This window comes from Neodiprion fabricii, chromosome 6, assembly GCF_021155785.1.
Source record: "Neodiprion fabricii isolate iyNeoFabr1 chromosome 6, iyNeoFabr1.1, whole genome shotgun sequence".
NCBI classification, from domain to species: domain Eukaryota; kingdom Metazoa; phylum Arthropoda; class Insecta; order Hymenoptera; family Diprionidae; genus Neodiprion; species Neodiprion fabricii.
In genome coordinates this window covers 18270548-18298145 of record NC_060244.1, presented here as the reverse complement: position 1 = coordinate 18298145, position 27598 = coordinate 18270548, and the positions used below count along the sequence as shown (strand labels likewise).

The 27598-nt window shown below is 41.0% G+C and overlaps 1 protein-coding gene across 3 annotated transcripts in view; it reads left to right on the top strand.

Moving 5' to 3' along the window:
* The window catches only part of LOC124184777 (limbic system-associated membrane protein-like), a 53938-nt gene extending 26633 nt beyond the window's left edge, over nucleotides 1–27305 (top strand). For 2 of the 3 annotated variants that reach the window (XM_046574858.1, XM_046574856.1), the window contains 5 exons: nucleotides 9078–9191; nucleotides 11530–11702; nucleotides 21746–21901; nucleotides 23485–23818; nucleotides 26736–27305. In XM_046574858.1, coding sequence (XP_046430814.1) covers nucleotides 9134–9191; nucleotides 11530–11702; nucleotides 21746–21901; nucleotides 23485–23818; nucleotides 26736–26875 — 861 coding nt within the window. In that variant the 5' untranslated portion in view covers nucleotides 9078–9133 and the 3' untranslated portion in view covers nucleotides 26876–27305. Of the gene's footprint in view, nucleotides 1–9077; nucleotides 9192–11529; nucleotides 11703–21745; nucleotides 21902–23484; nucleotides 23819–24081; nucleotides 24537–26735 lie in introns of those variants that run through there. The other variant, XM_046574859.1, reaches the window with a different exon arrangement.
* Nucleotides 27306–27598: the final 293 nt, after the last annotated feature.

Here is a 27598-nt window from a genome sequence, read left to right as displayed (position 1 = left end):
ATATCAAGGGTCAGACTCAGGTCGAGTTAGCATGGAATGCCCCGTATCTGTATTCGCACATAGACAGAGACAGACATACAACACGGGTATAAAGTTGGCCATGCACCATGAGATAATTCAAACGGTTTTAAAGCGAACAAGTCGACACGCCACACTTCCGGTTATCGGATGAAAACCGAACAGCTGCCACCAAGAACGTCATTCCGCCGTCGCCGCAATCGCAGTTTTAATGACCGTGCGGTATAATCACTTAATTACAATATAATGCAAGATGAATGAATGCCGCACGCCTTTCGGTCGTTACGCTCTCTAATATCGGGGTCGTATTCGGGGAGAAAGCCTGTTCCGAAAATGATACCACGTCACGTATCTTCGAGTTTAGTTATTCGCACATGAATGTCGCAGTAATATCGAACTAATATCGAAAGGCTTTCCATGCCCATCTTTTTATCTCGGATCTAGAAATGGAAGTCGTTGAAATTCATTATTTTGATTGTACGTTTTTTTCACAGTTGAAACGCTATTTCTACCAAGTACGAAGTATGAATTGACGTTAAAATAAATTTGCAATATGTCGTGATATGTTGTACGGTTAAATTGATTAAATGTGACTCAATTTCGATATTCTGAAACTGAACACATGTAATACAACTCAACGGAAAGAAGGATTTTTTGGTAGACTATACATATTTAAAAAAAAAATTGAATTTTTTATCGAAATATTACTTTTTTGGGTCATATATGAAAATTTCGATAAAATAAATAACTAAGGCCAATTTCTAAAAACTACGCTTACTCCTAGGGTTTTCGACATCGAATGTCAAATATGAAGGATATCAAAACATGTGTTGAACAGTGTAATTCTTAGGAGACAATTTCTTAATCATCAACATTTATAGAAATACTTTATATACAATATATAAATACACTTAAAATGTGCAACTTTTTAGTTACACCTCGCATTCGGTACGTTGAGAAAAGGATGTGAAAATTGATGCACTACTTTTAAAAAATTGCGAAAAATTTAGACCTATCCATCTAGCTTTCTCGCTGACGTTAGATTTCGTTACGTTAAATGCTTGAACGGCAGTGAATTCGAACATTAAAATATGAAAGAATTACGTGAAAGAAAAAAGGACGCTTCTGAATATGTGCGAGTACGTATTTTTTTTATATCTCCTTCTATTGTTATTGTGTACTGAAATTAAAAGAACAATAATAAAAATTTAAGAAAGAAAGAGAAAAAAGGCAAACAACGGAGGCACGGGAGGAAATTTGTTTTTCCTGCTAATTTTTTTCTCTTTGCGCGTGTATACGTATAGAAATACACGTATAAAAAGCCACGCGTACGAATTCACGCACCCGTAACGCCGGTCTGTATATAATACCATGTATTATACGTACATATGTATGTATATAGGCTAATTATTTGGCCCTGTAAAGTACCAAGGCGTATGAATTACCATTCGCAACGTCCGAGATCCCTTCTCGGAATATACATGTATGCGTCTGTATATTTTCGTTTCTGCCAGGGTGAAATATAAAAGTACAGGAACGAAATAAACGAATGGGAAAGATATAATCACAACAATGATGGCGAGTAAAAAATCCGCCGAAATTGTCGCGCCGCGTGAGAATTATATTGTATACACAAAGTCCGTTTCACCATCCGTTTGGTTGCCCGGTATAGGTATCTACCTATTTTGTTATACTTTTGTGTTACGTCACATTTCCCTCGTTCGCGCCACCCTTTGCCTCGCATTAAAATATTTCTAATGGGATCAACCCTCGGGTGAAAAAGTAAAAGAAAAGAGAAAAAATGTGATAGAAATGAAAATTCTGCTATGCTTATGTTTGTAAAGCCACGTAAATTGTCAAGGAGCACGCTTACTCCATTAATTTCGATCATTTTCGCAAAATGTTGATAACGATAGCGGCAGTTTTTGTCTAATCAGTTGAATAACCCGAACATTAATGTTAAAACGATTTATGATGGAGAAAAAACTGCAACCGAGGTATCGCATATCATCCGATTTGCAAAGAACCTCCACCGCGTCGTTGACCTAGATTTTCGCAAAGTTCTGTTTTATTGCGGATAATTAAGCGGTCGGAAACTGCGGTCAGGAGCCTCGTGTGTCACGATAAGAAGAACTTTCCTAATCCTGGGCGAAGTAATTTGTTCGACAAATGAAATACGAGTAACGATGATCAAGTGGCGACATCCTAAAAGCAGGAAAAATCACGCGAATTTGCAAAACGTGAACTGGTATTAGCTGTAATAATGGCGTGAGGGTGACGCGCGAAACCGGATTGAAAATCAGTGACAACCGCGATGCCGAGCTTTTTTGAAAGGGAAAAATCGCGACTCCGGATCGATAGACGACGTTAATTCCGTCTGTCCGCACCCTGCGTGATGGCAATAACCCCATCGGGGTGGTAAAGGCTGAACAAGATGTCATTGAGGAGAAACCACACAAAAACTATCCAACAGGGGAGATTAGGGTAAGCCCATCCGGGGCGAAGCGATGATGGTCGTTTCAAAGGTTTCACCTGATTAATCGACGATCGACCCGCGGCGAAGGCGAATCCTCCATAAACCAAAATTGAGCTTTGATCGCGGCTCGTATTCGTATTTGGACTGATTGCCGATAATCGATGGATTAAACGCCCAAGGGGAGGATTAGGTGCGATGCTTTAGAAACTGATTATTATTGAACTCGGATATCTATTTTCCTTTTCAATAGGATTGAAAGATCTTCAGAATTGTGTCAATTCAGAAGAATTCGTGGCCGATGTTTGCTGTCCGCTTAAGGAGACGCGTTATTTTGTTTTTCAGCTTTCAGCTCTTCTGAGAATTCAATTAGTTGTCTCAAATACCCTGGAAATGATAGGTTGAGCTTTCGCTGGATTTCCACGTTTTGAGATCTCTTGAAAATCGTCTAAAATCATTCGGACCTGATTGGATTTTGATCGAAATCGGTTGCATCTCGTTTCAAAGTGATTTACGAAAATGAACATTTTTCCACCCAAGTCTCTTGTTTTCCCAAATATCTCTTGTTCGGGTGTGCAGTGAATTGTTTCTGAAAAACATTACATACGCCCTAACGTCTGCGAAGAATCCCATTTCTCAGAGTGCTTTTTTCCACAATGAATATGTGATCAGTGTTTCCGACGCTTTGAGGGCTATAAACCGGTAAAACAGTGCCCTGTAAAATCCGTTTTCAGGTTTTCGCAAAGCTTATATACTTGAACTCTCGGTGATTCGCATTAGGAATGAAATGGGATTATCCCTCAGGATTTTTCCCGCAATTCCGAAACTCGCTCTCCAACATCCCCAATTTAAAAACTCTTGTGAAACTCGGCCTGCGTCTGCGCGAACCTTACCTTGCGTTAATACTATCCCGGATTTATGTGTGTGCATAGAAAGTTGACGGCAGTGAAGACCGAAAAGGCTGGCATGAGCCGCTCACCGACCCAACGTCTCCTCCTCACCTATCGATCCCTGGTTATACGTATAGAGAACAGTTCCTCTCCGGAGCTCATTAACCTCTTCAAATACCTCAGCACGTGCGGACTTCAGCCCTTAATGCGTTATTGTTTAACGAGAAAATATTGTTTCAGCGCTGTTCGACAGCGGCGAGCAACTCCGGACGCATCGTAGTAAAAAGTTGGTATTTTTTATTCCCCAAGGCTGCGTTACTGTAGACCGACAAAACTGAATGCTGCAACTCACTTTTACTCGTTCAATATGAAAAAACGTTGAATAGTCTGGGATTTTTTTTCTAGATGGAAAAATAGCAGAATGCAAGTTTTAACGAGTTTTTGAAAAAATCGAAACTTGACGCTCGATTATTAATGGGGTTTTTCCGACCTTATACAATATATGTGAATTTCGGTTCTCGGTGTCTTAGGTCAAAATCAAACACTGTCAATTGCTTGACGTTTCAGCCCTTTGATGTAGGCCCTCCGCAAAAGCTAATAATATATTAATACATATATAAGTTATACAAAAAAATTAATCAATCGAAGCTCAAACTTTGATGTATTTCCAAGTATTGTTCAGTCTTTGCGAAACACTTGTTCCACAAGCATACCTTAATATAGGTGATCGAATTTTAAATGAAAAACTTTGAGATTAAGTAAAGCACAAAGGCTTTGAAATAAATAGAATACAATATGTAAAGATTTGTTGTATTTTTTTTTTCTTTCGTTTATTATTTTAATTTTATCAAACGCAAGATGTATCTGAAAAATCGTAATTTTGGATCTAGAAGACTTGTAACATTTTGTCACGAGAATTTTAAATTTTATCGCAACTTCATTTTGATTATAATATTTACTCGACGTGCCTGGTCAATTTTAACCGAAACTTTTACTTCATCTTGTCGTATTTTTAAAACTTTTAATGACTCTCAGTCATTGTTTTTAATGATAAGGAAGACAACGTCGACTGGCAGGTATATAAAGTGTGAGAATGACAGTAAATGGAGGCGAATAGGCGTAGCGCAAGGAGAGAAGAACAGTAACGACGAAATTCCACCCAAATACCTTACAGTATACGCCTTGCCACGTATTCACAACCCCGCAAGTTTTCGCGCGAAAAGCTCCAAGAATCGCAGCTGTCACAGGAACACCGCAATTCAACTGTCGCGATGCGTATTAGGACTCGTTCAGTGAAACTAATTGTACGTTAGAAAAACGAAGACGAAACCAAAATATAATTTTAAAAAAGTTTCGAAGGTTATACGAGTAATAATTAATTTGTAGATTCGAATCGTGAGACAATCGTGAGATAAAACGTTTATTGTACTATTTCGGTAATTTCCAAAGTGTGTACTTCGTCAGTTTAATATTAAACAATTTCATTCGCCATCTATAACGATTTTTTGATTGAATTCAAAACCTGTGAAGAAACTTACACGTCTCAGTCAATTTCGTTAAAAAAATTTGACCAAACAGCGTGCGTTAAAAGTTGAACGTTTCTGTTAAGCACATGACAAATTGAAAATTTCCTATAAAACCGTGAGAATCTAGTTTGAAGAAAAAAACCATTCATACGAAAGAATGCAAGTTTCTAATAAGAGTCGAATTTCAAAATAAAGCTAACGCTGTCGATGGTCCATAAAAAAGAGCATTGAACTCGTCGCGTTTGCGTTACGTGTAAGCTTACATTGCCAATCTGTAAAGCGAATGAATTCCGAGCGTAAAGCTCATACGAGTTGAACGTGTAGAAACAAGGTTACCGGGAAAAAAGAAAAGTGTGGACCAGTAATAAAAGAATGAAATGTCATGCGGCATGGCGCAGTGTAAGTACGAGAGGAGAATGTTTAAAGAACATAGTAAAAAGTATTGCAGAAAGCTGAATGCCGTGTGTTATGGTTGCAATATGAGACGTTAACTGAAGAACTACCGGGCGCTCCGTACCTGCGGGAAACTCGGTTATGTGTACTTATCTGTCTTCCATTTTCCGTTGCGACATTCGTGCAACTTATTAGCGCAATATCTTATTCGCGTAAACCTGCGGATAGAATTAAAGGGGGGTTTAGTGTGGGCGCTTATTTTTCTACCTCTTTTTTTCTAGAAAACTGTGAGAAATTTTTAGTTTCGGTTACCGCTCAGTTATTAACTATTTTCATTTTTTACCACAATCTAAAAATATGGTTCCAGATAGCAAATGAAAATGAAAATTAGTTTTGTAGCTGTTACCAGAAAGTCTAGTATCCGTTATTATTCTTTATTTAATGCTTATGCAACAATAAATTGACGTTGAAGCCTTATTTAAATGAAAAAGTAGAGTAAATCGAGCAAAGTGATTTTGGGCTTCAATTACCAAAAAAGGATCGGCGATAGCGCAAAATGGTTACGTGTACCTCGTTTTTCGTAATTGCAACAATATTCAAACAGTTTTTTAACGATACCTATTTTACTGAATTTTTCTATTTACTGTAACAAATAAAATTTTTCTCAGGGTAGTCATACTCATATATTTTAATAGTCCTGTTGGCGATGCATACAAATACATAGACAGAAAACAACAGCTGAAACTAGTGCTCTATGACCTATAATTTCGTAATCAGCCGTTGCCACAGACCATTGTTGCCCCATGTCATTATTAAGTTATGATCCGATGTTTAACGCGATATCAACCTGAGAATGTGTAAAAAATTAAGAAGTGTACTCAATAACGCTACAGTTTGGATGAGCATTAGTACTCGAAACCATATGTAGTAACAGAGAGGTATGGTAAGGCGAGGGGGTGACCGACCGCTACAGATCAGCTAGAGATTAGTAAAGGGACAGAATGTATTATCATACTACGATGTGTGTGCGAATGAATCCAAGTACGCTAATCTCACGCACACTACGGCGAGTGGTCAACAAGTCAATACAGTCCAGAGTTCTCAAAATCCCCGCGAGAGGAAGCGAGACGAGAATGTGGCGAAGAATCCAAAACCAGATCAGTGTTAGTGGAAACTCGGAAGAAAAAACACGTGAGTCTTGTTGAAAGTAGCTCGTTATGTGTGCGAGAGTGATACAGTGAACTGCGTGAAGGTGGGGCTATCAACTCGGCGAATCGAGGCTCATAATGATCGATTTGATTATTAAATGACGTTGGATCGTGTTTCTAACGTACTTGTGATCGAGTAATTAGATGCGAGAGCAGAACTGGGTAAAGCCGGTTGGGGATTCTCGCGCTGGCCTTCCCAGGGCCTCATGATTGAGGTTTGGACCCAGGGTGGTTGACGCGTTGGGGAACCAACGTGGTTATTGCAGTCCGCGGATCAAAAAGACTTGAAAATAAATAACAAATCACACAAAATTGGTGTAGCCGCGTGGGCTGGCCTTGCCTGGGTAGCTGAGCTACCTCGGGGTGGTTTCCGTGTCGAGAAACCGGCGCGGCTTGCAGCCCCCGGTTAAAATAGTCCAGGTACTGACAGATGATTTCGGGTGAGATGGTACCTGTACGCGTCATCCCGGGGCCTACTCCGGTTCTGCTCGCGACGAGACCCGTGTTGAACGGATAACCGTTAGAAAGTTACCCAAGTTGACACAAGCGTTGAATGATTACTGATTGAATGAATGTAAAGCCTGTACAATAAACGCTGACGTACAGTTTCATATCTGATGGCTATATTATTAATCGTTAAATCGACCCCGAACCCACTATTATTGTTTTGAGTCTATCGAGAAGGGTGACTGTGAGACCTATAGCTAGTACAAAAAGAAATTTGGGTACTTGTAGGACCCGGCTGTAAGGTCTGTCACTAACAAGTCTTTTTGAATTTTCTGTTTACGATAACTCAAATTTCAAATATCACGTTAGACGATAAAAAATACACATTTTACGCTATTATGCCGCATACAGCGGCTATTTCATAATATTTTGCAGTAAAAAAATTCCGTAAGATAGTCCAAATTCTACATTATTAAGCAAAAAAAACTCAAATCCCAAAATTCTTAATAGATTTTTAGAAAGAAATTCTAGAAAATGCGATAAATCACAAACGTTCACGCCAAGTCCCCCCTTAAAGTGGGAAGAAAATAAACTGTGGGTCAGCGTGCAGCCGTATATACTCCATAAAAATGCGGTTGGGAAATATCAAGAAGCACATGGCACGTGTCTTCGGAAGTTGATCATTTCGGATGGCGATTCGCCAAAGTTAATATTCCGAAGCCGCGAGCATGTACTCGGATATTTACGCCTTCCCACAGGAACGCGAGCTTTTCCTACCCGTCTGACGAAAGCTTCTTACAACTGGGGAATTCCTCCAGGATACCCTGTATGCGGAACTCTGGGAGTTGGGGTCAGCTTTTTTCCCATCCTCCCCCCCTTATCGGTTTTTTTTCCTTCACGTTTTGCCGCTTGTCTTACCCCTCAGGGCTTCGGTCGCTGCTCTCGCTCCCTGCGAAAAGCTTTGACAAAGACACGCTCCTTGAGGAAATCAGACGTGTTCTCGGCAAACACGCATTCTTCCGGTGTACCTAACCTTTGACCCCGTCGTATTTGATCCGACTAATTTTTTTTTATTTTTATTTTTTTTATTTTCTACTTCCTGGAAATGGAGAATATTGAAATACCGCCAGTATATGAGTCTAATTTAGATGTACTGAGTTAATCTCAAAGTTTGTGCTGTTACTGAAGATCTCTAATATGCGCGAATTACGCGAGCTACACTTTTTATACTTATCTAGACATTTTTTTTCTCTTACAACAAATAGGTGGAAAATTATTCGACAGCTTAAAAATCTTCACGAATTTCGAAACATTCACCTGGTATGTGTTTCTACAGTCATGTAATCATACAGCAACTGTAGAAGAAAGTAAAAAAATGACTACGGAATCAGTACCAATAAACATCCGGGCCGTTGAATGAGTAAAAATTATTTGAACGTTTATTTTTTTGAACCACAATTCCTAAGCGATAGACTAAAACGTACATTAATCAATACGTCCTAACAATTCCGATAGAATAATCGATCGGTCGACGGTGTCCGAGTCACAATGCGGAATGATTCGATAAAAAGGAAACGGAAAACAGTGAAAAACAGACAAGAGAGAGAGAGGAAAAAATGTAAGTAAAAAGAGACTTGACCAGGGTGATAGAATCCCTCTCTCCTCTGGGTTTTGCTGGTTTTACTGAAAAGGTTGGTTAATGTCGTGTTACCTCCACTTCTCCCATGCAGCTCTGCCAAAAGCGGCTATTCAACCGCCTTACACTCGAGTATCCTTACACTCTTTTCTTACTCAATTCCTCGTCTCCCTCTCAATTTTTTTCACTCCCTTTTTATCCCTCTTCTCGCTGACACAGGGCAGCCTTTCTTACCGCCGTACTTATAATACCGCCTATAAACTCGGGAGGATTATTTTCTGACAAACTTTACGCGGCTGATGAACTCGTAGCAAGGATCTACGTTTATACAAGGATCGCGCATACAAGATACTTGAATTTTTAAACCTTGGATTCGCCGCGTTTTCGCTTCGACATATTTTCGATCCAACTCTACGTTACGTGAAAAAAAATCATACAGTGGCAGCAATGAAGCATGACGAGCTGACTTTGTGTTTTTCATTTCAGATTGAAGGTATAAAGAAGTGGTAAGAAGACACACGCACCGGCACCAATCAAACGCCATGAAGAGACACTTCGTTCTCATTGCCCTCGCGATTGAAATCAACCTCTACTTCGCAGGTGAGTTATTACGAATACCACGAAATTCCATTGGTGAGGTTCGACTCAAGTTCGCCTCAAATCCTCTCTTGTCTTTCGTTTCATGAAGCAACTACAGAGCGATGAATATTCCATTCCTTCGAATCAACTTTTTTCCCCACCCTTGCCGTTTCTCCGTGTTCACAGAGAAGAAAATAAACGATACCAATTTACGTTCGAGCCAATTTCAACCCCGCATTTCATAACCACTTTGGCAATCAGCGGCGCAAAGATTAGGTCTGAAAACGACTTTATCATCGGCTGTTTAACAACGTTACTCCGACGTTTCATCATTGCAATGTTCTCCAGGATAGCTGGAGGCGCGGTTACGCTGCAGGGAATTCTGATTACTCGGAACTATACGTAACCCTAGGTCGAACGGAATGACGAGCAGTTGAAACCGAACACAGTGGACCATAACGAGATGAAAATTGGACGATATTTGAGCTGCGCGGAAATTCCAGGCTGTTGTATCGGGGCCAAACTGTACATGCAGTTTGGACGAGATATCAACGCGAGCTAATAAGCTCGTTGCTTCCAATTAGCGTTCGATCAATCTCGATAATGCGAGATCTAAGTTTGCCGAGCGTAAACTTGGGGAGTGAAAACAGTATTCCTACTTCGGAGAAATTTTCACAGTTAACGTTTCCTGGATAAAACAAACCAGGGCTTTGCGGAAGGTTCCCTTGGAGGTTTTGAAGATGGTACGGACAGCCGGTGTAATTTGAATCAAAAAGTTTCATCTTCGGCTTTCGGAGTGATTCTCGTGCCAGACATGAAACACTCGATTCGCGACGAGTTAATGACTTTAAAACCAATTTCCGCGGAATTGTAACGGCTCGTAGAGCTTCGCTGAGTCGAGCGGTTTTCAAAGTTCAGCAGCCTGTCAGCTTCGCCGGACTTTTTGGCAATGCCATTTCATCGTTTGTCCATTCGTTTTTACAAATCCTCGATCATGCTTGTTCACGCAACATTTGAGCGACGTTAAGGGAGAATTTCGGAAATCTGTATCGCGACAACAAGATATTCAATTCAATTGGTGTTTGTTTTATTGAAAAGTATGTAGATTCAGCTTCGTTTGCACAACTTTTACGACAATATTTATTCACGTGGAGCATTGTTATTGACAACAATGTCAAACATCTCGCTCGGCGATATCTTTTCCGGTACCTACGATACCTCGAAAACAGCTCAACCAGCTTACTTCAAATTTTGAGACCATACTTACCATAAATGAAATTTTTTTCCTCATCAAAATGGTTCTTGTTCGAAGTTGAATTTCGATTTTCAGAGGTTACGCTTTTTTCATTTAATGTAAAAAAAGGTACGACAGTAAAAAAGAAAACACGATAATGAAAAAGAAAGTGAAATCGTGACATAGAACAGACTGTCCAAGAATACAATCTCCAACTTTGACTTAAAGCACACTCGAACCAATTTGCAAATCGAGGTACGGATTTCCAACTTTCACCCTATTTTAACAATTAAAATCCGCTAAATCCACCCTCCCAGTCAGTTTCTGACGCAGGTCTCCTCGATGACCTACTAAAATTTGCCAAGAAGAGCCGCGTCTGAGTTTGGACAGGTAAACGTTGCGGCACAAAGAAAACAAGTCATCAGCTAGCGCAAAGCCGTGATATAATTGCGTGAACTAACTTATATGTATATATATATATAGACTCAACTATCCAGACGACTCGGCAAGTTACAGTAATATACTCTCTCTCTCCCTCCCTTTCTCTCTCTCTCTCTGTCCCTCTCCCTCAGTTGCTGGGGCGCAACGTCTTAAACGCGAACTTTCTCGGTGGTCGCATTAATCTCGCGAGCAGGTTTCGCCGTCCCGTTTCTAATGGTCCAACAGTTGACCGAAATGTTGCCAGGGTGAAACTTGTCGATGATCAAGCGGTTTCCGGACTTCCGAGTTTCCCAGACCCCGGTGCTCGAAGTTTCACCCAATGTTTTTCGCCTTTGCGTTCCCATGCAATTGAACAATCACCCCGTGTATACCCCCCAAAAACGCCGCTGGCTACTTTCTGCACGCTCGATTTCTGCAACTGCAAAAAGAGCTTGGGGGACAAAACGATAAAATTCACCTTTCCGCATGTCGAAGGGTAATCAATATACCTGTCGTATATTCCGCGACGGTTTACACAGGAGTTCGGAAGACTCCTCGGGTAAATATAAAGCTGCGCGTACCGAAATACACGTTTCGCAATACTTGGGTGTAATCGATTTTCTACCCTTCAGCTCTGCGTCTCGTCTCCATCGTCAGGATTTCAAAAAATTGAGACTTTGGATAATTTAGATCCTTTTTACGCAGAGGGCGATGCGAGGCACCAGCAGAACTCCATTTCCAACAACCTACCGTCACCTCTTAACGGACCCAGTGGTAAAAATGAGGAGATTCCAGACGGGCCGATCAGAGAAGTCCTCGCTCAGACTGGAAGCACTGCTACCCTTCCCTGCAAGCTCACGGATCCAGGAGCCGGCATTGTGAGTAAATTTAAACTTTAAATACGTAATTTCGGACAACGTTGAATCACTGAATTTGGTTAGAGATGATTGGACTTGCAGCATAATCATCAGATTTGCACGTTGGATAGCAACTTTTATATTTTATGGTACAAGAATGGCTGTGAAATCACTTGATATTATACGTGAAAAAAATGTCGACGCAAAGAGTTTTTTTCGAATCTTATCAATTTCCCACGTCGTCTGAACCAATATCTTGGAACGTAGCTGAATATAATAAATCCAAACTGAAAGGGAAATCATTATTTTTTTCACGAAACCTTATGGATCATTGAAGTTTCTTGTCAATCGAAAAAGTTTGAATCTTCGCTGACATGCCCTTTCGAAAAGTATCAATCAACATCTTGATAACGGGATTTCAATAATCGAATCAGCCTGTCGAATACAACGAAAATTAGCTATAAGTTTTAAACCGGTCAATTGAGACGCATTAAAACCGATTTTTTATAAATACGACGAGTAAAAGGAAGCAATAAAGGAAGAATTGAAAGACGAGAGCTGAGAATACAATTGGAAATAAAAGATCTCTTTAAATATTGGCCAACTCGAAAGCGAGGAGAGACACTTTGCGGTAGAGATGGAGAAGCGCGAAGCTATTCTCTGAGGGCTTGCAGTGGCTTGAGACGAATACAAAACAGAACTTCCCGACAAGATAAAGCTGAGCCGGGTCTATCAGCAATCGTTGAAAAGATTGAACCGCATTCGGACCGGAACAGAGAAATCGGCATTTGCTTCTTTAAGGAGGTTGGCTGACCGGAAGTTGATACTTTTCAATAATTTCGTAACGAAATAGTCGTTCACTGAGTACTTAACAAATAATTATCTCCATCAGCTGAGAAGATCTTTCTAAAAATACAAAGATCTAAAATACTAAAATTAGAAACGAACCCTTGGATATTGATGCTAATTCGTTTCAAATTTCTTCAAAATGGTCATAAATGTATTATATTCGTTCGACTTCACTCTGCGATGGTTCATTTTATCAGGTACCAGTTTCCACAAATTCATTGGAACAAATTTGGTTCTTAGCACTTTGCGCAATTTACTGCTATTTACTGATCGTAATCAATATCGGTACAATGCTGTGAAATTAAATAATTCACGATTCCAACGTGACGAGGAAAAGTTTTTCAGCGAATTTGTGGAAAACAGTTATCTGGATAAAATTTTTTAACAACGAGTCAGCAAAATTTTCAATTATTTTGAAGCGATTTGAAATGAAACATAAATGACTAAATTTCTGCTGAGAATTCCACTATTTTATGCTGCTACATCATTTATTTTTTCTATCGACTGAAATTTTGATCGACCTTCAAAATGTTTGCTTCCAATTTAGTGCCAATATCATTGTTGGTATATCACTGCTGGTGCTATTTGGGAGTTGAAAAGTGTAGCGACCCCCAAAAAAAAACAACCAACGACCTACAAAATATCTCATTTATATGCCCATTCGGAGAGGCAGCACTCTGGCACCCTTCATTGTCGTTTTACTCCTTGAAATTCGTTTTCACCATTCGAGCTCCACGATCCCCACGAATGTTTGGTAGTCCAAAAGTTATTTCGAGCCAAAGTCACTTCCTCACAAGTTTTGATACAAATCGCACAGCTATTCCTTTCCTGAATCTGTACGTATTTTCAACGTACCTGAAGGAAGAAAGCACATTTGTTGCCGTGCATCAAATCAGCAAACATTTCACATACATCTGAAACTCAGAAGTTGATTCAGAAACAAGTTAAGAATTCAATTAAAGCCTTTAGACAGATATCAAATCAGGCAAGTAAGAAGTGCGAAAAAAATACGCTAATTCTCGTTTCAACGTTAAAACGAAAAATAGAAATCCCCCGCAGAGATTTCAAAGAGATAGCGAAAAGCTGCAGCACGCGATCAGAGTGGCCACGTGAGCTTGCGAGGATTCCGATTAGCGGTTTTATGCTGATGTGTTTTTTATGATATTTTCAACACCGAAAGGAAATTCGTGTGTTTTCACGAAATATTCCAACACTTCAGCAGTGTTCGATAAATTGATCCTAATTTCTAATCGGCTTTTGAAAATCGCTCGTTAATGTGAACGTATATCTTATTCATCCTGGGGAAAATCTTGGAATATATTTTATATCATACCTCAGCTGGTTGCGCAGGACGTGCAATTTTGCCCTCGAGCTTCTGAAGACATTAGAATAAGCGTCGACGATATGCAATCACATAATTTTTATGTATGAGTGTACGTATATATATATATCCTATAGAATAAATTATACAAACGCAGAGCTGTATACCATAGCTTATTTGCACAAGGAATTTCCGCAAGCTTTATACATATGTAGCACGAAAAGGATTCGCAAATTATTCTCGCTGACTCAAACACGCGAGAGTATTAGCCGAGAGTTTGTTTTTATTTATTTTATTTCCCTTTCAAATACAGTTTCACATCGCATGAACAAAACAATTATATTATCTTATCATTTTGCATCTGCAAAATATACAATGGGAAAATGACAATGTGTTCGTCCCTATTGTCTATGCTATAAGTACAAAAATAAATAACTGGTGCATTAATTAACCACAGAGAGTGATGGAAAAGTGATATCAAATATTAAAAACTGCATGCATATTAATTTAAGAATAAAATATCGTGCGTTCGAAAATGTTGAAAATAAGAGCAACCTGTATTTCCAATGAATAAATTGCGAACGAGATTCTTTTATCTCAACTTCAGCGACGATGAAACCACGCAAAAAAATAATTGTGGAACGATGTCTTGGTCCGAAGTGACCGTTGAACAAAAAATGAGAAAAGTAAAGGATGAGGAAATAATGAAGCCAAATTGTTTATACAATAGAGATGGAGAGGGGAAAAAAAGAACGATAGAAGAACATACAAGGCGACCCTGAGCAGTCTGTAATTCGGTGAAACGAGTTGAAGCGTTTGCGTACCGGTTCAACGAAACATGAATAAAAGATGAATTCATCTGGTTGAGAAAAGGTGGAAAGGAGCTTTCGTCCGTCGGAGTCTGCACGGTGTGTAGGTAAGAGCTTCGGGCGAGGCTGGTATTGATTCCGGAAAAATTCCGTAACAAAACGTCGCTCTGCGGCTCGGCAGCAGGTATCGCGTGAAATATAATAGGGGGCCAAGATTTTGTAGGTCATGCCACCTCCTCTCACCTTAACCTCCGGCCCTCGACTTGACCTGGCGCAATCCAGAGGCCCAGACGAGAGTCGAGGGCCAGCAACTACCTCCCGTCGGCGCCGAGTAATTCGCTCCGAGATTTCGCCCCTCACGCTCCTGGGCAGTAATTCCTTTCCCTTGAATTTTATCGCCGTTTGAGCATCGGGAAAAGTGGACTTGATCCGAATTTGACGGGGCGAAGAGGAGGAAGAGACAGCTTTCGTTCTCACCGCAAGCAATTCGGTCCAGCGTTCAAATGAAATCTTGGCTATTTCGACAAATTTCAATTACACCATTCACTCCACTCGACTGGATGCGGATCAAGGAAAAATGTGTGCTCACCGTTGACCGTCGTAAAGATTTTACATCGTGTACTTTTCACTGCAGAGTTGTACGATACGAGTCGATACGTTGTAAGCGTGGAACTGCTGGGATACGTGTCGTATCGCCTGTTTCAAGAAAGTTACAATCATATGTCCCAAGTGAGTTGTAACACTTTTATGCCGAACGAATGTGTGTAATCATGCATACGCAATTAACTCGACTGTTTATGAATTTATTCGTCGATCGTATCAACTCGGTGCACCAGGAATTTACCAATTATAACACTGAGGTGAAATAAAGATCGCGTTGATATTTCAATCGTCATTTCGAATCCCAAGCCTCCCGGGTAATATACATGTAATTACTTTGCGGTTTAACGTTGACGTAAATATTTCATAGAATACAATTACTCTGAATTACTTTGAAGTTTTTAGGGTCTGGATGTTTCGTTTTATCTAGGATTTCAAATAGGAAGCCTTCAATTGTGTTGACTGTGCGTAATTTACGGAATGAAAAAAACTTCGCCAATAGCAATATTGCATGCGAGTACCTTATACTCTCGTTTTGTGCAAAATAAGATCGTCAGTTTGACTTCGAACTATGTAGCGTTGGCGTAACTTATACACGAAGAAAATTCACTGGTAAACGATATTAAATACGGGTTGTGGAATCAGTTGCAATCAGTTCCATTGTAACCTGACCTTTCGGTGTACAAAGACAGAGAAGTACGAATAAACGAGACGGAAAAAAACCGAGCAATTAATTCTATCTGCTTGATTATTTAATCAGATGCCAGAAGGCGAAACGAGATGGAGGACGTTTTGTATGAGAATAAGAAACGCAAAGCAGCGTGAAAACGTTGAAATTAATCAATTCCTCTTTTTACAACAATCTACGTCGAGGAACGTTTATTTCTTAGCGATGAAAAAAAAAAAAAAAAAAATACAGACCATCCAAAAAAAAGGAAGCAAAAAGTCGGAGCAGCATTCCTCGAGCTCCGCCTTCGTTCCTTGATTAACGGATAGACGAGACTTTGGAAAGACTCGATTCAAAGCATAATGTACACCATTAGTTAAAATCGAATAACTTGATTACACCTCGCGACGTTGCTCGAATTAATTTCATCTCAATCTGGATGCGAATCACGCCTCTCGCTTCCTATTTTCTCGAAAGGATTTTTCCTCCGTCCTTCTTTCCTCGGACCAAAGATAAGAAGAAAAAGGAGCAAAACTCGCGCATGAACGAGCCATATCACAACGGTCCTTTGTTCCCGCGACGCGTCAATCCTTAGAAACTAGAACAGCGTCTCCCCGAGACATTGTCGGATGACGAGAACCGCGAGGTGCAGGAAATTTACGAGCTTACGTCACAACACCGGGAGTAAACGGCCCCCAGGTACGAGTAAAGATATAGAAAACGATATTGCGTCCTCCGTAAGCAGCTTTCCACGGACCCAAAAGACCCGGCTGCTCGATGCCTGTGTGACCAAAGCCAAGAGCGTATGTTTGCTACTTCTTACGATTAGCAACATTTTTCCCAACGTTGGAGTAGTTTTTCGGTATGAAAACCGGCTCGAGCGATTGAAATTTGCGAATACTTATTACGGCATGATTATCCAGTGTGTAAACGTACACCGATCGTTAACCGTCGCGTTATTCGTATTCGCAAGCATATCTGGCTGGATTCCACGAGACGTAAGAAGTCTTAACTAAAGACGTCTGTATTCGGGCTGGCTAAACTTTTTCCGACAAGACGATCGTACAGATGCCTAGGAAAGTTCGCGTGAACTACGCAACCGAATAACTCCGAGTCACGAGCTAGGCACGCCCTATAGATGTAATACCCACTGGGAGTGTTAGCTCAAGGGGAGGCATCAATTGGATAAATTAATTACGCCACGCTGCGAACCGTAGCAACCCGTTTGCGCGATCAGGTACAAGGTGCGCTTAGGCGTATAAACGTACATTATGTATACGCAGATGTATTTATCGACGTTGAATATTGAGGTGGGATTATTCCGTCATCCGGGGACATTTCACGAGCAGCTTTAGCGGCTTGAGGCACTCGAACATTAGAGCTAAATTTACGCACGACCTTTCCGCAGTTACTTTGAGAGAACGTTATGAGTACTGAGTTACCAAAGGGAACCGTCTTCGTCTTAGACTCTGCAACGCCGGATTGTATAAAACTTTTTAATTAACGCTATTTGCTGCTTTATTCAAAAGAACAGAAGAGAACGAGCAACGGCAATTTAGTCATCTCAAAACAAGTCTTGTAAATCCTAAACTCCTGTACTTATAATTACATCCAGCTGGACGTAGTACGAAACGAAATATATAATGCAGAGGAGGGCAAACAATTAAGTAGGTTAAAATAAGGCACTTTGTATCAAGACTTCGGTTGTTTTATATATATATAATATAAATATATATATATATGTATGTATATATATGTATATATATGTGCAGGAATGTGTCAATTTTCATTTTGATGTAAAACGACGAGAGCCGTAAGCGAACTTCAAAACATTTATTAAAATTATTTTAAACAGCATGTATAATAGCACCCTGCGTTGAACTATCTTAAAAAGTTTATAGAGACTGATCTTTCCTTACATTATGCGATACGTTGTATTTTAAGTTTATTTGACTAAAGTTCACTTTGAGATTTAACAAATTTCACCTAATCGTTTACGACCTTATTGGAAGAGAATTTGAAATTGGAACAAAGTTTTAACGGGATTTCAGAAGAATGGGAAAGCTTGTAGGTAAAATGACTAGGTAAGGCGAATTTGAAGTTTGAAAAGAGGTAGCAGACCACTATCGAACAAGGAACTTATCAACGACTTGACATTCCCCTATCCCCCGAAGTCACCCGGTACACTTCTCTTGAACGAGTAGGCACTAAAAGGAAGAACTCAAAGAAGAGTGTTTTCCAAGTCTCACGGAGAGCATGGATCAATCGAACGAACCAAGTGTTCCGGGTTCGGATCCATCCAAGAGAGAGAGAGAGAGACAGAGAGACAGGTTAAAATCGCGAGGATAAAGTATACATATACAGGTATAGACGATATTGACCCTTGCTGTACAAGGACAAGCGAAATTGGTTTCCAGTTTACAATAGGCCGAACTTGATTCCGGTGGATTTTCCAACGGATTTTCCACTCGGCAGTTTTTTTTTCCCCTGACGCAGAAGAGAAAGTCGCTTCACGACTCGCGTGGTTCACTCGGATGGACCCATCCCTGTATTATACCGAGTTTTTCACTCTTCGAAACGTCAGAGCTGGGAACTCTAGTCCAAGACAACTAAACCCCGATTAATCGATTTCCCGAAATGGACTTCTCCAATGCGAAATGGGATTCTTTGTTTGAGAAGGAGTGTTTTACAAGCACAGAGTTGTGCCGGCCGAATTCTACGCGAAAAAAGAAGAAGAGACACTTTATTACAATACAGCATCGATCTTCCCAATACATTCATCCAAACCTCTGGGTCTAGAGTTTTCCGAATCTTAAATCGTTCAAGCCCTAAATTTTTCGCGACGTCGATTTCGACGGTAAAATAAACTCGTTGAAAATACGCCACGAATTCTGTCAACGTCGGCATGTATAACTTTTTCGGAAATGGATGCCTTTACTCGTACCGTATCAAAGCGTAAATGGAACTGAGGCGAGAGTATGGATTCTTTGAAAAAGTACAACAACGTTTTGTCATTTTGCGTAAACCGTTACAGCTGAGACTCTCTCTTTCTCTCTATCACCGCGCCTGCATCGTATAATACAAAAGTGTGTATTATAGAGGGTTACGTATTGTTATGTATACAGGGAGGGCTTCGCCGCAATATCTCGTTACGACGACGCTGTACTGTGAGCGAGTATCCTGATAAGATAAGGCTTACGCAGCTGATGAAAATACGAGACAATGTGGTTCATGGAAGAGTTGCAGCATTACGTCTAAGAGCGAGCGAGCTAGGAGGGCTCGTCGAGCGAATATACGAGGGGCTGATTACATTTTGTTTGTCAAAGAAAAGTCGTTATGCTAGAAAGTAGATGATGGATATAAATTGCCAATAAAACGTGAGAAGATAATGACAGTGAACGATTACGAAGCTTACGCTAACTTGAAAAGTGAATCCAACAATCGATCGAATCGTTTCGATTTACGGATACCGACGACTAGTGGTCACCTTTGTCACGATACAGATAAAGTTCACTGACTTTTACCAGAAATTGAAACTGATTCTTCCGTCAAATTTGACGGAATACGATTTCGGCACGAAGCGGCACCATGGTTAACAATAATACCGTTACCTACTTTCAACTTGGAGATAAGAGTATAATTCAAAGGAGTGGCGAACAGTTTGAAAAGCTGGAATTTAAAAGCTTAACTAAGCTGACGGAACTAGCCCGAAGTTCGCCACAGGTCTGAGGCCAGGACCTTTGCATCGGCGGGGAAACAAGGATCGTATGTATAAATAGTCGTCCGCACGAAAATTAGGAAGGACGGGGAAAGTAGGGATTAGCGGCTTCCCGTGTCCCGGTACGGCCTGGAGACAACGAACTCTGGTGTCCATCCGGACCGGGAGTTGGACGGGAAGCAAGAAAAAGGAAACGCGAAAAAAGATCCCTTCCTAGCTCTCGCTATCTCTGTTTTCAATCCATCGTAATGAGAACGAATGTCTCCTTCTCTTCATCGTTTCGGAACGAATGTCGTTCCTGCAATCCCATTTTAATCTCTCACCTGGAGTTGGAACGACGAAAAAAGTAAAATAACAAAATAAAAATACTTCGAAACCGTTCAACAATTGTATGCATATACATATTCTCATTGCATACATACAGGCATACATGTTATGTATCGAAGTCTAAAAATGACAGAATATACATTTCGAAATTAAACCCAGGGTTCAACGATATGCAAATCCTTCGGATACATGATATATTAAGGATGAATTCATCCGGCCGTACGAAACACAAGTTAAGGAGCGAAAAAATTCTAGCGTTCTACTCTAGAAATAACTATTTGTGAAAATATTTTTATACTTTATCTCTAAATATCTTTCTGGTTAATAAAATCAGCCGAAAAACATGAGAAATGGATTGAAAACAGTATAGTTCAATAATATTATCATACTTTCTGCTTATAAAAACCTTTTCGTAAGGTCGTTGATAAATTACGTAATCGTGTTACTCAAATCTTATCAGATTCGCTTTCAATACATTATAGTACAGATACGTTGTTTTATTCGCGTTGATCATTATTAGCACAAACAAAACTACCTACTGGAGACTTTTAAACAGTTTTCTTTCTGACCCTAATACTTGATTCAGACCGTAAAACCAATCCATCCTTAACCGAACGTTAAGGAGGCAAAACCTGACCAGACTAACGAAGAATGAGGAAGTATTACCGATAAATTCTAAAGTAGTAAGAGTAAGTAAGTGTAAAACGTACGTCCTGTTTAGCGAGAAAAGCCAGGCGAAGGTAAAACGTGTAGAAGGAACGTCCTTGAACTAGTTTTTGGTCCGTCCCATCCGATAACGGGGCAAGTTAGCTCGTTACTTTACGAGGTAAGTTTCAGGAGAGATCGCGTATAAACGCGCAGTATTGGATGCGAAAATCCTTGCGGCAGGACGAAGAGAGAGAGATACGGTGGAGGACATCTTCAGGAAGGATAGGGATTACGGCAACCCTAGATTACGAGGCAGTGACTCGGATATTATATTGCCGGAGAATTGCTTTCCTGGGAGGCATTAGCTGTGTGCGATGTTCTAATTACGCGTGTAATAAGGCCTTGTGTAGCGGCGACGAACGCCACCCCAGAATCCACGGTCCAGAATATTGATTGGGCAATCTGAATCCAATCACTGCAGGTCGAGACGCGCTTGCAGCCGGCTCAAACAGCTTCTCTGCATCTCTTTGCGGGGCACCGACACTTACATTAATCGAGCCGCTGGACGGATTCCGACTGTAGAGGACTTCGATCAAAATCTGAGGCAGTCAATCAGCTTGGCGAATAGAACCGAAAACTATACCCTGTGATTCGATATTACAGGCGGAATTAAAACGCGAGCAAGTTCACGTTCAGTCTTTTTTTACTCACTATGATCGTGTTTCGGCGAAATTTCAACGCAATTGGGGATCCCAGGGTTAGTTTAGATTTTGAAAATACAAATCATTATACCTTTCCTGAATTTCCTAAATTTTCCACCATTTTTGAGCAATTTGAAATCAAGAATTTTAGAATCTTTTTCTTGCATTTCAAGCAAAATCCTCATAGCTCTTACGAATAAATAAATTTGATGAATTACTCTGAACACGCGACAATCTCGCGAACAAATCGACGAAAGTAATTAATTCCCAACTGTCCAACCTCCTCGACAGTCAATTTCCGAATTTTCCGAACCATAAATGACCGAAACAGTCGCGTATATTCCCGCAATCAATAAATCAATAAAATGCAAACTGAATTCCCGTTTGATTCGATGGGCTAACCTGAGACCCTTTGCTGTTTCAGGTAACGTGGATCCGGCGCAGGGATCGCCAACTTTTGACCGTAGGAGCAGCGACGCATTCGGTGGACAGTCGCTTTGTGATACGACCCTCGAGCTCGGACTGGGCTCTCCTAATCAGAGGAGTCACTTTTCAGGACGCCGGGGTCTACGAGTGTCAGGTGATGCCATCAACGGCTATTTGCCCTCCCTGCATACCAATTACGATATATCCGAAAGCCGCCCCGCCGGACCGCATAAGCTGTCCGCCCGAATTAAACGCGCGTTTAAATATCAGTTAAAAAGAGATTAGCCTAGCGGGGAACAATTAGCGAAGGGTCATTAGAGCTGACATATCGGTCAGCCTGGCCTTAGATTCCAAAGGTCCGCCCCGTGGAAATGTCAGATTCGTGCACGAAGGGAAGTCAAGAACTCAAGGATGGCTAGTCCGGGGTCAAAGATCTTCCGTATATATTCCGAAGATCTCAATTTGGTGATTTTCACATGCTCCTTAGTACCAGCTCTGACGTGAAACGTCCTTCTCACACTTTCTTTTTCCTTCAATCGTTCTCTACTCAGAATGCCGAATGGAACAAAACAAGGAACCACCAGAGAAAAGTCTATTAGCATAGAAGTATCAGTCACGGAACTATACGCCATTTCCAAATTGTTTACGGAAATGGAGAGATTGGATAGAAAACTTTTTATTTACACGGATAACTCAGCGATGGTTTGGCCCCGTTTTTTTTTTTTGTTTTTTTCTTTTGAAACCCCTATCAGTTCGAAGTTTAGGAAAGTCAATCGCCTGAATTCCATTTATATTCGTTTATCCGTTTTCGAGTTTTATCGGACAAAAAAATATTCATTTTCGCAAAAGCCTATGGATTGAGTTCGACAAGTTTTGATCAAAAATGTAAACAGTTTTCAGTTAGAAATAATCGCGTTAATTGAGACCAAGATATTAAAAATACGTTTAGTCATTTTCGAGATATTGTTTGGCACGAAAGAATCGATCTCTGCACTCAGGTGTCCGTTACAGGAATTAGTGGTTAAAAAAACCTTTATCTACATACGTAAACGTGGATACCCAATGAGAACTCGACTTGTCATTCACGGGGTCATTATAATAATAACTTCCTGGATCACTTGGAAAAGCGGAAAGTTACAAAACACAGTATACATTATTGCCCTAATTTGAATTTTTTCGTGATAAATGGGGGATTTAGGTCCTGTTTGCAGACTCTTCTTCGAGAGTTTATATCCCGTCGAAACACCAGCGGGTGTACGTTTGAGTCCGGCCAATGGACAATAAAACAGTCGTTAAAACAGTCGTAGAGCTAACTTCAGAAGACATAGACACACACAGTCGCATATATGTTACGAGAAGGAGGGTGATGTAAATTACGGCTAACTTCCTGCGGCCAAAACCTGAAAATATCAAGTTTGCAGTTCTGGGTGAAAAAAGTCGCGATAAAAGTGGCTGGTGTGACTTACACTCTGGAACTATTTTTGCGGTCAGTTCGAAGATTCAGACATCATATGTCGTTAGATCGACAGCAAATTATAGTCTACAGAAGTCCGCGCCAACATTTTTCCTTGGTACACGTGAAGTTTAGGCATCATTTTGTTTCCTCCATCAGGTCGGTTGATTTTCGATCATTACTTTGGTTCCGGGATCATATAATTTCACCGTACGCTTGCACGACGCGAACCTCCTAGCAAAAAACAATGCCCAGAAAAAGGTGGTTACAAAAGTTCTTTCCAGGTCGCCACGCACCCGGTCCAGCAGAATTTCGCCCGACTGAAGGTAACCGAGGCATATGCCATAATACCTGGAGCACCAGACCTCCATGTCAAGCAAGGCTCGAGCCTACGTTTGGAGTGCCAGCTGATGTCGTCGACGGAGCCGCCGGTCTATTTATTCTGGTATCGCCAGGGCAGGATGATCAACTACGACGTGGAGCCTGGTGTCAGGGTGGAGGCGACGACGACGGGCTCCATATTGGTCGTTGATAAGGCGAAACCATCCCACGGTGGCAACTACACTTGTGTCCCGAGCAACGCGAGGCCAGCATACGTCATAGTTCACGTTATCGAAGGTCAGTAGACAGGCCAGAAGGCTTCGAGACCACCGAAATTTTTCCACGCCCCCAAAATCGACCTACCGCGCATTCTGACTGTACAGATTTCAAATTTCCCGCCTTCGCGCATGAGCAGTAGATAGATCGAGGTTCACCGAATGGTTTCATTAGTCCGGAAGCCCTAAAACTTATCGACTAAGATGCGCTTGGGCCGGAGTAGCCAAGTGCAGTTCACGTACGTGAATTTTCACCCATATGAAACGGGGTTAAATTATTCACAGATATTTCGCCTCGCTGAACAGAGATGAAAAATTTATTGCCTGTCTTGAGGAATACGCCGACGGATGGATACATGCCTCGTCACCCGTAACCGTATATCTGATGGAATATGAAACATTTCAAAATACCTCGCTACCACCCAGCAGCAGCCATGCTAACATTGAATTAGAGTAAAAAGGGTCTCGCCCGAAGCGAAATTGTTATTCCTCTCGCGCCTCACCGATCGCACTCGACGTTCTTGAGAATGATGATACATACCTATATGTAAATTGTGACGATTTGTTTTAACTACTTGCGTATATCTAACGGATCATTTATTTTGTCAATATCCGGAGTAAGGGTGAAAAAATATATTGTACATCATGATTTTGCTTAATTGCACGGACGAGGTGAAAATTAAAAACACGTTCATTTCTTTAAAAAATAAATAAATCAGGGGTGTATAATTGTATAAATAAAGTTGCAAAAATTACTCACTTTGAATCATTCATCCGTCCATCAATTAATTCGCAAGATTGAAATACGCGTTTCATGCATAGAATGCTTTTTTATATCAATGCATCTATAACTAGTCTGTTTTTTCAAATCATCGTTACTTTTGTTGACCCTTTTTATTTTACTTAACTTTGATTTTGTTTATCGTTGTCGAAGTCGGTTCCGCAGTTTTCATTTTCCTAGACGGCCTTTCACTTTTCGTTGCTAATACACTTTATAAATTTCTCAACTTTTGACTTGTTTTTGAAAAACTTAGACTAGAAAGCATTGATGAAGTTGACAGGCACGTTGTGAAATTGTCAAAGAATAATTGAAATGAGAACTACCAGGTATTGAGTCACTGTTCTTCCTTCGGCGTCTTCTCGTAGAGTCCCCTGTTTAAAACGGATTTCCTCTCCCACCTAATCCTTGTCTCAAACGCCGAGTCCGGCTTGACACGGTAATATTCAACTCTCACAATATGTACAGAATACACCTGTAACCTTAATTCGAACGTCGCGCAACGTGACGTTTCCCCGTTTCTGTGCATAATTTTCTTAATTTAAAATGATTGTAAAGTTATTTTTGAACACAGAAGACATCGAAGCGGGTCCGAGGATTAACGATTCGATGTTGAAAATCCGTCTCTGGCGAAGCGGCTCGAACCGTTATTCAAATTCGCGTTATTTTCAATCGGATATTTATTGCTTGAACCGGGTAAGTATCGAACCTATAACCGTACAACAGGCGATAGCGTGGAAACGACCCAGGCAACGCTCCCTCAGGGCAACGCGATGAAACCGAGATGAAATATCTCTGGTAATTTGAATACACCAAGTTAGCTGCAACAAGGGGATGAGAGCTCGCCCAGCCGCATACACACATAAAACAATTCCCCGTTCATTGGTCATTCGGCGAGGATTGTTACATGTACGTGTATAGATAATATGTATACACCTGTGTACCGTAGAAAATTGTAGGCAAGTCATAATCAGAAATGAAGCTTCCAATGGACTCCCGAGTAGGGAAAAAACGAGACGGTGGGTGCAGCACTGAGATAAAATTTTTAGTTCCGGTTAACGCTCGGTCCTTAACTATTTTCATTTTTTACCACAATCGAAAAATATAGTTCCAGGTAGAAAATGAAAATTAGTTTTCTAGCTGTTACCGGAAAATCTAGTATCCGTTACCATTCTTTCTCATTGCGATCACTGTTACGATATTTTCTTGTAACTGTTGCAAAAATTTAATGCTTGTGCAACAATAAATTGATGTCAAAGCCTTATCTAACTAAGAAAGTAGAGTAAATCGAAGAAACTGATTTTGCATTGCAATTACCAAAAAAGGATCGACAATAGCGCAAAACGTGTATCTCGTGTTTCGTAATTCCAACAATATTCAAACAGTTGACGATACCTGTTTTACTGAATTTTTCTAGTCACTGTGACAACTATAATGTTTCTCACTGAGGTTACCGGGTTTTCGAATTAGCATCCCGCAGGCGAAAAACGTGTCTGCTTCACCCCCTCGGTGTGATATTCGAAGTTTGGCACAGCGATGCCGCCGGTTATGTATCTGATCCATAAACACCCCGGGAACACGAGGGTTCTTCGTATCTGAGGAAAACGCTGTTAGAACCGTTCAACAGCGCGACGGGTTTAAACTTTTGGGATTCAGATTAGCCCTGTGCACCGCAATCTGCCCGATGCCAATTACAAGTAGAGGGAAAACAATTTTCCACTCCACGCGTTACTAATCCGTTCATAGATTTTCCTCCGCGCAACCGCGTTCATTTCAAAGACACGGAACGCGCTCGGGGTGGAATCTTGCCGAGGAAGGGGCTTGCATTAAGTATTCATTAAATCGGCCCGGGTCAGGCGATACTCCCGGGTCATCGGATTAGCAATGCGTTCATCGAAAAGACGCGGCTGAGCGGAAAACGGCTCGGCAAATACTCGCCGCTTTGCAGGGATCAAAGAAACCTCCCCGTCAACCCCGACGATATCACGAATTATAAGCGTGAGGGGGGTCAGCTGATCTCATTTTCGTCAATGAAAACAGGCTAATCCGCCCGAACGAATCAAACCCTCTGTACATCCGTATTTCGATATGGCGGTGAAAAATCACGTCCGAGAACGACTCGAGCCGCACCCTCACCTTTGCTTTATTCTTCTATTTTCAGAGGAGGAAAAACCGGCGGCAATGCACGGGGGCGATCGGCGAAATCTGAGCCCCGCCATTCTCGCGAGTAACTTCCTCGTCTCCCTGCTGGCGACGGTCAGCTGGAGGATACCGAGTTTTACGAGCCTCTATCCCACGTGAGAGGGAAGCATCGGTTTAGGGAGGGCCACGCGTTTCTGACCGAATCCCCGACGGCCACTCGGAGAAAGAAACTTGACCGAAGGTAACGAACAGTCTTGTTGTATGTGGGACGGTTGTTACCTCCGCAGAGAAGGAGGATCAGGAGGAAGAGGTCCGAGGTCAACGATCGTTCTCCGGAAGGCGTTACGGGCGATTCAACGCCGCAGTTTCTAGGTCCGTATGTATACATATATATTTATTGCTGCAAGGAAGAGAAAAGAAGAGCCGGAGACTCGCCGATCTCCGCAAGATGAGTGCCGATCTACCCTAAATTCGTCTGCTCGTCTCAACTATCCAGATACCTATACCAAAAACCCGAAAGGAGAGGAGAAAAAAAAAAAAGAAATACCGAAACCCATGTAAATAACTGACGTATGCTATGAAAATATGATTATATTATTAAGAATAAAAAAGTATTTAATAAACGGAATGCCAAAGCAAGCTTCGAGCAAGCTTCTCCTCTCGTACCTCGACCCAGCCCGAATTCAATAATATGTAAACATTGACGTTTAATTAATCGACAGGTCCTAATTCGATTCGGTGATAGCTCTTACCTGCAACCTGAATTAAAATTATCGACTCGTTCGAGGACTTATGATAATTTTGTACCAATACACAGATAATTTATTCCCGTCACGAACGAAGCGATCGAATGATTAATTAATTATGTTTATATATGTGCAA